This window comes from Gracilinanus agilis, chromosome 2 (genome assembly GCF_016433145.1).
Source record: "Gracilinanus agilis isolate LMUSP501 chromosome 2, AgileGrace, whole genome shotgun sequence".
In the NCBI taxonomy this organism is placed as follows: Eukaryota; Metazoa; Chordata; class Mammalia; order Didelphimorphia; family Didelphidae; genus Gracilinanus; species Gracilinanus agilis.
The window spans coordinates 236,529,930-236,543,234 of NC_058131.1; the positions used below are offsets into that span (position 1 = coordinate 236,529,930).

General features: G+C 43.3%; 1 protein-coding gene across 1 annotated transcript in view; it reads left to right on the forward strand.

The window, feature by feature from the left end:
* Window positions 1-13,305, forward strand: part of SCARA3 (scavenger receptor class A member 3) — a 62,654-nt gene that overhangs the window by 27,693 nt on the left and 21,656 nt on the right. The window contains exons 2-5 of the mRNA XM_044661032.1: window positions 4,260-4,364; window positions 5,790-5,903; window positions 9,497-9,595; window positions 11,363-12,406. Of these exons, the coding sequence (XP_044516967.1) occupies window positions 4,260-4,364; window positions 5,790-5,903; window positions 9,497-9,595; window positions 11,363-12,406 (1,362 nt within the window). The remainder of the gene's footprint in view (window positions 1-4,259; window positions 4,365-5,789; window positions 5,904-9,496; window positions 9,596-11,362; window positions 12,407-13,305) is intronic.

The following is a 13,305-nucleotide window of genomic DNA, read 5'->3' on the forward strand; positions in this document are numbered from 1 at the left end:
AGGGCCTATTATGTGCCAGGTACTGCATTAAATACTAGGAGAGGAAAAAAAGGGTCAAAAAAGCAGGAGGGGGGGACCTATCCCTGCTCTCAAGGAGCTCCAAATCTAATGGGAGAGGCACCATAAAGACAAATACATATAAAGAAGTTATATTCAGGATTAGTTAGAGGTCACCTCAGAAGGAAGGCACTGAGATTAGGGAGAACTGGGAAAGGCTTCTTGCAGAAAATGGATAGTAATGTATCCATGAGTGAAATCTGAAAATGGGTGGATTTTGACTTAGTTACAAAAAAACTTTCTAACCATTGGGCCAGAGGGCCTTCCCCACTTGAGATTTGACTATTGTTTAGACTCAAGTGCCGGTGGCATTGGTCTTTTGTGGGGTATAGCTTAGACACACACACACACACCACACACACACACACCCTTATGAGCCATTGTTTTCTGGCCGTTCTCCTGTAAAGGTCATCCTCCTTGACAGACAAAATGCAATCAAAGGAGGAGTTGAGCAGCCTGGGCTTTTTTTCCTTCATCATTTACCATCTCCCCCATTCCCACCTCCCAGAAGGAGGTCAGTCCCTTCTTGGATGCAATGGAGTACAAGTTCCTTCAGCACAGGGCTGGCACCACTTTTGTGTTTATCTTCCAAGCACCTATTAGAGCACCTGACACATATTAGGCACTGCGCTTGGAGCTAGGAAGAATGGAGTTCCAATCCAACCTCAGACACTAGTTATATGAACCTGGGCAAGTCTCTCACCTGTCTAAGACTCCTTTTCTTCATCAGTAAAAGGGAGCATAGTTAAAGTATCCAAGTTCGAGTTCAGCCTAAAATACTTGCTGTGTGTGACCCTCAGCAAGTCACTTAATTCTGTTTGCCTCAGTTTCCTCATCTGTAAAATGAACTGGAGAAGGAAATGACAAACCACTCCAGTAAGTTTGCCAAGAAAACCCAAATGGATTCACAAAGAGTCAGACATGAATGAAAATGACTGAACAACAAAAGAACCTATCCAATAGGGTTGTGGGGATCAGATAAGATATGCATAAAGCACTTTATACAAACCTTCCAGTACTATCTAATTTTAGTTGGCATTTTTTATAAACCCTTACCTTCCGACTTAGAATCAATTCTAAGGCAGAAAAGTAATAAGGGCTAGGTGACTGAGGTTAAGTGACTTTCCCAGGGTCACACAGCTAAGAAGTACCTGAGGTCAAATTTGAACATGGGACCTCCATTTTCAGGCCTGGTTCTAAATCCACTGAGCAACCTAGTTGCTCCAAGGGTGTTTTTTTTTTTCTTTTAAGGGTTTTGGTTTTGTTTGTTGTTGTTTTTTTTGATGGCATGAGAGGCAAGGGGCAGGTAAAGTCAAATTTGCAAAACATATATTTATGTATCGTGAGAATTGTCTGTACTTTCAAAGAAGCTGCTAGGACTTTTAAAAAGTACTGTTATGATGGGAAAGAGTTCCATTTTTTCTAGCCTTTTTATGGGTAATCAGTTCCAGCTTAAATTAAAAGATTTCTTTATTTTATCCCCATTGGTAGCAGGGGACACTTACACATGCTCTGAGGAGGGAAAAGACCCTCCGTCATGCATCTGCAGAAGAAGCCTAGCAAACCTCCATATGGATGTTATTAGCAAACCCAAAAGCCCTCATTGGCTTGTCCCTTCAATTTAACATATTTGCATAGTCTTCCCAGAGAAGAAGTATGACAAAAGAGATCAAGTGCTGCCCTAAGGGATCAGGGAAACCTGGTTCTAATTCTGTCTCAAACACTTTTAAGGCATGTAACCCTGAGCAAGTCATTTCTCCTCAGTTTCTTTAGTTGTAAAATGAAGGGTTGAAAGCAGCTTGAGACAACTTTGGGACAAAATGGTTAGAGAATGTTGGGCCTGGAATAAGGAAGGTCTGAGTTCAAAATCAGTCTGAGATACTAACTGTATGACCCTCAGCAACTCACTTAACCTCTGTTTGCCTGGTTTCCTCATCGGGGCTGTTGTGAGGATTAAATGAGATACTATTTATAAAATACTTAGCACAGTGCCTGGCACATAGTAAGTGCAATATAAATATTAGCTATTATCATCCTTCTAAGTTTTGCTCTTCCTCTGCTGCCCCCTCACTCCAAGTTGATGAGTAGAGGTAGGAAAGAAAAGAATGAGGTTTTTGTTCATTGGGGTAAAAGATAATGAAGAGATTGGATTGATGCCTTCTTTAAAAAAAAATAAACAATTTTTCCTTCTGCTTAGAATTGATTCAGCTAGAAAGCATCTAAGGTCAGATTTGAACCTAGAACTTCTGTACTTAGTATTCTATCCACTGAGCCACTTAGCTGCCTTGATTGATGGCTTCTGAGGGTCCTTTCCAGCTCTAAGCATATGATCTCAGAATAAGGATTCTGGGATAAAGGGAGGCTAAGTGTTGAGTCCTCTTCTCTTTTTGTTCTAGAAGGATGCTCATTTGCCCCCTTAGTTTAGGGACCATGACGTTCTGAAATAAAGTGCCTGATCCTAAATTCATAGATTCAGAGTTGGAAGGGACATTAATGGCCATCCATTCCAAATCCTTCTGTTTACGAATGAGGGATGGATGGAGAGTCTAAAGTCTTGTCTTCTCCCAACAATGACCTGCTCCATGATTTTGGGAAAGACTTCCCTTTCCATAAAGAAATCAAATGCTGAAGCTTCAAAAGATCTTAGAGAGATCATCTAACGAATGCTTCCCTTGTCTCCAACTTACACGTTACCCAGTTTCTACATGAAAACCACAGAGATCAGAAGGCTACCCCCATGTTCAGTTGCGTTCTTGGAAGCAGGATGTCTAGGGAGGTGGTGGTCCCTCTGGCTCTGCCCTAGTCAGAGCACAAACAAGGGAGGAAAATCATGGTCAGTCTTGAGTGCCGCATTTTAGGAAGGCCTTTGACGAGCTCTCCCTGGCCACACTGTTCGGTTACCCATCCAGGCTCAGATTGCACCCATCTGTTTCTTCTCTGAAGCCGGAGGACCTGGTTCAGGGATCCTTGTTAGAGCTGTGCGTAGAACAAATACCCATGAGCAGGCCCATTCATCCTTCTCCATTAGAAGCTGATTTCTGCCCTGCTTCTGGTCCTATTTAGGGGAATGAGAAGAAGAAAGTGATTTCAGTTAAGCCAAAGAAATCTTTCTTCTTCCTGGCTTCTGCCTCTTGTAAGAGCAACAACATGTAACAAACAGTTCAACAGCTTACAATTTGATAGCCCTTTAAAGTTCAAAGGTACAGTTTGGGGGGTGGGGATAGGCACATACCTATCTACTCTTATTTAAAAAAAAAAAACCCTTACCTTTCATGTTGGAATCAATACTATGTATTGTTTCCAAAGCAAAAGAGCAATAAGGACTAGGTAAGATGGGAGTTAAGTGACTCATCCAGGTAGGAAGTGTCTGAGGCCAGATTTGAACCCAGGACCTCCTGTCTCTAGCCCTGGCTCACAATCCACTTGCTGCCCTCTATCTGTCCCCATTAGATTGTAATCTCCTTGAGGTCAAAGACAGCATTTTTTCAAAAATTAACATATTAAGTACTTAATAAATCTTTGATAGATTTAAACAAATTGAAAAAGTCCATCAGGATAAATCTTCAGGATAAATAAAGGGCAACAAATTCTCAGGGCTTAAATTCTAGTTTGGCCTTGAACCCTGGATCATTATATGACCTGAGGGAAATAATTTCCTTTTTCTAGCTCTTCAATTTCTTAATCTTTAAGATAAGGAACCTTGGCCCATGCTCACAGGAGCCTAGGATGAGTTTAACAATCTCTAAATTCCCCTCCAATTCTGATTTTTGATAGATGGTAGGGAGGCACTGTGGGTATTATTAATTCCATTTTACGGGATGGGAAATCTGGGGAAAGAGTGTCAACATGTATCTCCTAAAGTCATAAAGGTGGTAAATGGCAGAGGGTGGGACTAAAGCCCAGGTCTGGGATACCTTAGCTTGGAACTCATAGTAAAATAGAGGTTGGTATCTCTTCAAAAGCATTTCCTCTTTGGCCTCTGCAAGTTTAGTGTACATAAAAATTCCATCCCCTGTAAGTCAAGTCCTTAGCCACCTAGTTCTAGCTTAGATCGCCCACTCTTCTGTTCATGGAAAAATGGGCACCTTTGGGCAGGCACCGGAGTCAAGGGTTGGAGGAAGTGGTGGAAGTGGCTGGTGAGTGAAACAGCTGGAGCTGGGGTGGGCAGTATGGGGTCCTGACAGGCACCAACTCCTTCTCAGTGAGGTCCACTGGAGGCGACGGAGAAGCCTTATGTGTAGCTGAAGAGGAACCTGTTGGAGAAGAGGAGGAAATGCCAGCATTCCCATGCACCCAGAATGGTAAGGGTCCTCCCCAGGCTGGCCAGGGAACCCCACTCATGGGCAGGGCAGCCCTGTGGCCAGGCACTCACGCTTTCACAAGGACTGAGGATAATATCTTGGACAGGTGAAGATGAGAACAGGGCAGCCGCAGAAGTCTGGCTGAGTCTCTACTGGAGGCTGAGGTCATTGGGTAGCTGTTCTCACTTTCTGCTGAAGCAAGATAGAAAACTGCCCCAGCTAGACAAGACAGATATAATGGTTTGGAAATGGACAAAAGTTTGTAATTTGCCTACTTCTTCTCTTTCAGTGTTCCCTCTTTTATCCCTTCCAATGCCCCTCTCCTTCCTCTACCAGAGCCTCACACTGCCCACGGGGCATTCTGAACCACACACAGACACCCATTCAGGACCCTGTTTGGATAGGTCTGGCTCACCCCACACCTCTGAAAATGAGAGGCCCTTCAGGGTCTTAATGAATAGCCAGTTAATCTGGTAAATTACCATTGAGCAAAGTTTATGTTTTAACAGGTATGGATGGAGTCTGCTATTTAGAGGCTGAGTTAGCCAAGAACAGATCTTGACACTGGGGTAAAGCCATATTACTGTATTCTACTTGGCCAACGTTAGGCACTCACCCCGCTTGAGGCCGCTCAAAACCAGCCTCTCCCATTCCCCACTTCAGGCTCCCCAGTCTCTGGTCAAAGTTCTAGGCTCTGTTTGGTCTCTTGGCTATCCTAGAGAGAGCTGAGGCTACAGAGGGCTGTCAGAAGTTTGGTCAGCCCAAGGAGAATTTGAGTTTTGTGAATCTAGCTGCAGAGTTTAATTCAAAACAATTAACCAAGCATTTATTTGAGGGAATTCTGCCTCTACTAGGCAACAGCCTCCTTAGAGTTTTAAGCTGGTCTAGACAAGAAACATCGAACACCGTGACTGCAGCCTAAACCAAATTAAAATATAATTAGGGAATATTTAACCAAATAAGTAAAAAAAAAAAGTAAAACATAGATAATATTACACTTTAAAATGGAATTAATATAAGGTCCATAGGGATCCTGATGTACAGATTAGTGGCCCTGATTCTATTTGAATTTGACATCACTGTTCTAGACATATCTTAGAGGGCCAACGAGGCATATAAATCTTAGGATAATGGGTTTTCCCTCAACTATACTTCATATACTCAAAGATAACAGACAGATACCCAAAGAGAGAAAGAGAGAGAAACAGAAAAGGTGCCCCCATAAGGTTGGTCCCTTTCATTTGAAAGGCCTCTAGAACCAGGAGCAAACACATGAGATGCCTGGAAAAGGGAGCAGAAGACGGCTTTCTTCTCATCCCTGGTACAGCCACTAATTGAGGGAGGTCAATAGCCAAGGTCATGGAGGGAGCCCTCTTTTTCCAGTGTCAGATCTAGAGTGTAAGTCCTCCCCTTCTTTCCACACAGGCCCAGCAGGGCCCAGCTGTAGCCGCTGTCAGAAGAACCTGTCCCTGCACACATCCGTGAGAATTCTGTACCTCTTCTTGGCCCTCCTGCTAGTGGCTGTGGCAGTGCTGGCTTCACTGGGTGAGTGGAGACCACCTCCCCACAACAGGCACATTGCGCCTCCCCCAGCATGCGTGACTGTCCTCATGCCAAAACTACCGAGGAAGGAGGGAGCAGAGGGCCTTGATGACTTTCCATTAGGTTAACTTCATCCCAATGAGCTTCTTGGGGTCTTCTGGCCCAGGGTCCCAAACCCCAGCCACCTTCTAGCCTGGAGAATCTCAGTGACTTTTTGGACATCAATCAGAGGTTCTCAATCTTTTTTTGTATCATGAACCCCTTTGGCAGCCTAATGAAGCCTATAGGTTTTTTCTCAGAAGAATGTCTTTAAAATAAATGATATATTTATTTTATATATGTAAAAATATATTATATATTATATTAAAAATAAAAATATATATTATATATTAAATATAAAAAAGAAATCAGAGGAAACCAACTATAGTGGAATAAATATGTAATTTTTTCCAATCCAAGTTCATAGATCCCCTAAACTCTACCCATAGACTCAGGGGTTAGGAACCCTTGACATGTAGAGGAAAGATTTATGAATTTGGAGTCAGGAGATCTGGGTTCTAATTGCATCTCTGCCAATAACCAGCTTGGACAAATAACTTTGGGGCCTCACTCTCTTCCTCTGACAAATGTAGGTATTGGACTTTCTCTAAAGTTCCTTATGATCTAACTCTTTAGTGATGAACTATGGGGAGCGGACTAGCTTAGAGACAGATTCAGGTAATCCAGAGCCCCCCCCTTTTTTTTTAACTGAAATTGGGAATAAATAAATAAAACTAAATTGAGAATAAAAATAATGATGAAAACTAAAAATATAATGCATCATAGATAATGTTAATATGTGGTTTTCCAAGTCAACATGTGGTCTCCAGGGATCCATTTCTATTTGAATTAGTCTAAATGGTCTAAAATGACTTCAGAGCTCTTTTCTAGTTGTAGATCTGTTATCCAAAGTTGCCTTAAAAAATGTCACTGGTAAAAGTCAACCACAGATCTCCATTGAAATTACCTTACCTACCTTCTTAGAATCAATACTGTGCATTGGCTCTAAGGCAGAAGAGTGGAAAGGGTATAGGCAATGGGGGTTAAGTGACTTCCTCAGGGTCACACAGCTAGGAGGTGTCTAAAGCCAGTTTTTAACCCATCTCTAGACTTGGCTCTCAATCCACTGAGCCACCTAGCAGCCCCACAGGCCTTCTGATGGAGCAAAAAATGACGAGAAATCAATCCATAACATATAAGCACAGGTTTGAAGGCTTCCTAACCATAGAGGTCACAGAAGATAAAAACAGAAGGGAAGGTTTACATCAGTTCTCCCAGTGCCTTGACTATGGGCTGGTTGTAAATATGACTTAATAATAGCCAGGGGTGTCCTGGTAAATACTTAACAACTATCCGGCTTTCCAAAAACACTGGGCAGGCTTTAAAGTTTGGTCTACACACTGAATGTTTTCACCACCACTTTCTCAGGCTGGATAATCAACAAAATAAGAAATCATGCCCTGATTTGTAGCACTCATAATAGAAAAGAGCCAGTTCATGCAAACTTGGCAACTCCCCGAAGGAGTTAATATTTAAGTTTTCAAAGTTTTTTTACATTTTCATGTGTGAATTGTTCTTGAGCTAGGAAACGAGAGCTGCTCGCAGAAGCAGGAAGACCTAGGTTCAAGGGGAGCTTCTAATCTTCCTTTCTGGGGTGACCCTGGGCAAGTTACTTTAATATCTGAGGACCCCAAGTAACTCTTTAAGTCTATGTGTTGTTGGGAAAATGTTGACCTGCACTGGCAGAAGGAATTTTCTCCTATGCTTGAGTTCTCTCTAAACTAGTAAAAGTATCAGTCAGTTCCCTAGATTCTCCTTTTTCATTCTCACACTAGGTGTCATTTTCACAGTGATTGTAGCATGAACTGGCTTAAACTGTAATTGGGAATAAATAAATATAGAGAAATAAATTGGGAATAATAATAATAATAATAATGAAAATTAAAGTTAAAATGTAATACATTATAAATAATGTTAATAATGTTTTCCCAAGCCAATGTGCAGCCTGAGAGGATTTATTTCTATTTGAATTGGATACCATTAGACTAAAATACCTTCAGAGGTCCTTTCTAGTTATAGGTCTGTTATCCCAAGTTGCCTTAAAAAATATTCGTAGGTAAAAGTCAACCAAGATCTCCATTGAAATACAAACAAAAGGGGACAGCTAGGTGGCTCAGTGGATTGAAAGCCAGGCCAGAAATGAGAGGCCTTGGATTCAAATCTGACCTCAGACACTTCCTAGCTGTGAGACCCTAGGCAAATCATTTAACCCCCATTACCTAGCTCTTACCACTCTTCTGTCTTGGAACCAGTGCACAGTATTGATTTTAAGATGGAAGGAAGGAAGGAAGGAATGCAAGGAGGGAGGGAAGGAGGGAGGGAGGGAGGGAGGAAGGAAGAAAGAAATGAAAAGAGAGAGAGGGAGAGAGCGAGCTAACCTTTTTCTCTCTCAGATTCTACTTCTTTCCCCAGAGATACTGGCTTTAAGTTTTGAGGGTCAGCCCCAGGCCTAGCCTAATGCTCAGCAGACAAGTGAGGGGTTTTTTGTTGGTTGGTTGGTTGGTTTTAAAGCTCTTCCTTTCTGTCTTAGTAACAAGTCTGAGACAGAAGGGTAAGAGCTAGGCAAACAGGATTAAGTGATTTGTCCAGGGTCACACAACTGGGAAGTATCTGAAGCCAGAATCGAACCCAGAGCCCCTGACTTCAGGCCTGGCACTCTATCCACTGTACAACCTAGCTACCCCGAGACAGATATTAACTGAAAGTCCATTAGACTCACAGAAGATTCCCTTACATGAAACAGAGAACTCCAGATTACTTTCATATATCCCTGGTCAGCTGTGGGGTTCCTTTCCATCATCCCCTGACAATAAAGTCATAGAATTTACAGTCATCAAGACATCATGGAGAGTCATGGCAGTCAGAGTTTGACTTTCCCATCTATTTTTAGAGCTAAAATACCTTAAAGATCACAAGTCCAATCTCCTCATTTTACAGATGAAGAAATTGAGGCACAGAGAGCTTAAATAACTTGCCTGACTGTATAATTACTAAGTGTCTGATGTGGGATTTGAACCACTTGGGTTTTGGGTTTTGAACCACTTTGGGATTTGAGTCCCTTGACTCCAGGCTCAGTGCTCTATCTGCCATACCCCTCCCTACTTTTGTCCTCTAAACAAGTCCCTCCATCTCCTCAAACGATCTCAATCTCCTCTTCTGTAAAAAAAGAGATTTTGCTGGATGACTCCTAAATGTCCTTTCCAATTCAACAGCTGTGATTTTCTCACTAGCATACGGTTAACCGTATGCCCAACCAATCATCAAACATTTATTGAGCACCTCCTCTTTGCCAGGTGCACCAGCTTAGATGCATTGTCCTAATCACAGAGCGTTAGAGAACAGTATCATTGCAGGGCAATCAGAAAACACCTAATCCAGTCTCCTCCTCCAGTTACAAAGGAGGCACATCCTCCCCCAAACTGCCCTATTTTGTCTGATCAAATTCCCCTGGACCCTCGGCTCTCACGTTCTCACCTGCATTTCTGTGTTTCTTCCAGTTTTTAAGAAGGTGGACTCTCTCTCAGAGGATATCACCATCACCCAGTCAAACTATGAGAAGAAGATTGTTACGGTGCAGGAAAACCTCCAGGAACTAGGTGAGTGTCTATGGCCCTTCTCGTGGCTGCCCTCCAATCCAGGTGAGAACTAGGGATCCTAGGAAAATAGCCAGTTTCACATGAGTCATTTCAGGCAGAATAATAACTAACATTATAAAGGGTTGTAGTGTTTGCAAAATGCTTTGTTCAGTCATTCAGTCGTGTCTGACTCTTTGGGACCCCATAGAATATACTGTCCATGGGGTTTTCTTGGCAGAGATACTGAGGTGGTTTGCCATTTCCTTCTCCAGCTCATTTTACAGATGAGGAAATTGGGGCAAATAGGGTTAAATGACTTGCCCAGGCTCACACAGCTATTAAGTGTCTGCGGTCATATTTGAACTCAGTTCTTCCTGGCTCCGGGCCCAGTTCTCTGTCCACTGAACCATCTAGCTGCCTCAGCATACATATGATGTCCCAATGAAGCCCTGCATGCAATGGTCCTCTGAGATAGCTGCTGTTTGGACCAGCCCTGTGGCAATTTATACTCTAAAAGTTGCCTGAAACCACGAGAGGTAATATTGCCCAGGGGAAAAATTGTCAGTATGTAGCAGTGATGAGACTTGAATTCAGGCTCTCTGGTCTCAATACTATGCTGCTGTTTTTATTATTATTTTATTCCTATTTTATAGCTATGGAAACTGAGGCCCACAGAGCCTCCCATTCCCCCTAAGGTCACAGTGGAAAGAATACTAGATTTGGAGTGAAAGGAACCAGGTTCCGAACTCAGCTCTACTACTTGCTATCCAGTTGACTTGGAAAAGTCCCTTCAGCTCTTGGGGCCTCAGTTTCCCCATCTGAAAAATGAGTTGTTTAGACTAGATGACTTCTAAGGTTTCTCCCAGTTCTGTATCCTTTGTCATAAGTGTCTGGAAAAAAGATTGAGAGCATCTTGACTCCAAAGGCAGTATTCCACACTACCTGAAAGAACTGACTAATAAGTGCAAGATTCTGAGAAACCCTCCCAGGTCCCTTTCATCTCTGGGATTTTTTCCCTCTCAGATTGCTGCTGCCTCAGAGGCAGCTACCTCGGAACACATTCCTGAAGGGCAGTAAAGTAGGGTGAGGTTGAGGGTTGTGGAGTGGCTCCTACCAAGCCCATCATGTTCCACTGGTAAGAGGATGGTCATTCTTTCCAGTAGAGAAAACAGGAGTGTAATAAGAATTGAGCAGGGTAGTGGGGTGGCACAATGGGAAGTCACTGGGCTTGGAATCAGGGCATCTTAAATTGCTGGCTAAGTCAATCAGGAGTCCACAGGAAGTGTAGCATCAATATAGTGACTTCTATCCCCCAAGTTGCCCAAGGTTGGAAATGGAGCCAGTCAAAGCTCTCATTCTGATCAGTCATGAGATCAGGCCCTTGAACAGTTCCAATATTCCCAACCTGGGTGAAATGAGGAGACCAAGCTTTAAAAATTTTAAATTTAAAAATAATTTTAGCAAATGAATAGAAAGATAAACTCTTAGAGGGCATCTTGATGGCTCAGTGGATTGAGGCCAGGCCCAAAGGTGGGAGGTCCTGGGCTCAAATCCAGCCTCAGACACTTGTCAGCTGTGTGACCCTGGGCAAGTCACTTAACCCCCATTGCCTAGCCCTTACGGCTCTCCTGCCTTAGAACTAATAGACAGTATTGTTTCTAAGATGGAAGGTAAGGGTTAAAAAAGAAAGAAAAATAAATTCCTTTTTCTACCAGTTTACCAAAGCTGCCCCTATCCTCTGACCCTCCAAACCTAGGTACCTACCATTTTTATCATTTTCTCCTACAGACCAGAAAGCCCTAGGCAATTGCTCCTTCTGCCATGACACGGGACAGTTGGGACAAGAGATTCACAAACTTCAGCAGGAGCTGGAGGAAATCCAGAAGATGCTTCTTGTCCAGGAGATTCAGCTGGACCAGACATCTCAGACGCATCAGCAGCTCTTCTCTACCAGCAATCAAATCACTGCCGTGGTAGACAGCTGCTCCTTCTCCATCCACCAGGTCAACCAGACTCTGGGGCAATTCCTGGCTCAGGTGAGGGGCTGGCAGGCTGCCATGGCTGGACTGGACTTTTCACTAAAGGGACTCACCCAGGATTGCTATGATGTTAAGGCAGCCGTCCAGCAGATTAACTTCACGGTGGGGCAGACCTCGGACTGGGTCCACATGATCCAGCGCAAGACAGAAGAAGAAACCCTGACCCTGCAGAAGATGGTCAGTGAGTGGCAGAACTATACCCGACTCTTCAGTGGCCTGCGGGCCACCTCAGCCAAGACAGGGGAATTGGTCAAAAGCATCCAGACCAGCCTCAGTTCTGCTTCCCAGCGTATCAACCAAAATTCTGAGGGCATCCACGACCTGGTGTTGCAAGTGATGGGCCTGCAGCTGCAGCTGGACAATGTCTCATCCTTTCTGGATGACCATGAGGAGAACATGCATGACCTGCAGTACCACACACGTTATGCCCAGAACCGGACTGTGGAGCGTTTTGAGACCCTGGAAGGCCGTATGACTTCCCACGAGATTGAGATCAATACCATTTTCACCAACATCAATGCCACAGACAACCACGTACACAGTATGCTCAAGTACCTGGACGACGTCCGGCTCTCCTGCACGCTGGGCTTCCACACTCACGCCGAGGAGCTCTACTACCTCAACAAGTCTGTCTCCATCATGCTGAGCACCACAGACTTGCTAAGGGAGCGCTTCAGCCTGCTCCGAGCCCGACTGGACTTTGACATCCAGAACCTCTCGATGGTCATGGAGGAAATGAAGGCTGTGGATGTCCAGCATGGAGCAATACTCCAGAATGTCACTATCCTAAGAGGTAAGGACTCTTTGTGTGTGTTTTATGGTTTGCTAGGGATGAGTCACTAAGTCTGAACTGAATCAGACTCAATCCAATTGATGATAATGATAATAATATAATTATCATAATAATGATGATAAGAAATAGTATTATATAGCATACAAAGCACTTTAGGAAGGGACAGGTAGGGGGCTCAGTAGATAGAAAGCCAGGTTCAGAGATGGAAGACCCTGGGTTCAAATCTGGCCTTGGATACTTCCAAGCTACATGACCCTGGGCAAGTCACTTAACCACTGTTACTGAGCCCTTAACACTCTTCTACCTTGGAATCAATATACAATATTGATCCTGTGGTAGTAGGTAAAGGTTTTGTTTGTTTGTTTTTTTTTAAGCACTTTAGGAAAGGAGGAAATAAGTTTTTATTAAGTGCTTATTATGTGCAAGGCACTGTGCTACTATTACAAATATTACTTCACTTTGTTCTTATACCACCACAAAGTAATTAATACAGAGTAGTTTGGAAGAGAGGACACTAGCAGGCAGGGCAATCAAAAAACTGAATGTAGAAGAGTGTTTGAGCTGCATCTTAAAGGAATAGAAGGATCCTGGGATGTAGAGGAAAAGAGGGAGCTCATTCCCAGCATGGGTAACAACCAGAAAAAAGACATGGGGAAAGGAGATGGAAGATCAGAAAAAAGTGCAGTTTGGCTAGATCCCAGAGTATAGGAGGAGGTGCAATGTCCAACCAAGCTGGAAAGATGAGCTCTAGCCAAATTGTGAAGAGCTTTAAAAGCTGAGCAGAAGTTTACATTTTATCCAAGAGGCACTGCAGTTGATTGAGTGGGGATGTCAGGTGGTCAGACTGACATTTAAGGAAAATTATTTTAGCAATTTTTAGTAATTAAATTGTTTTAGTA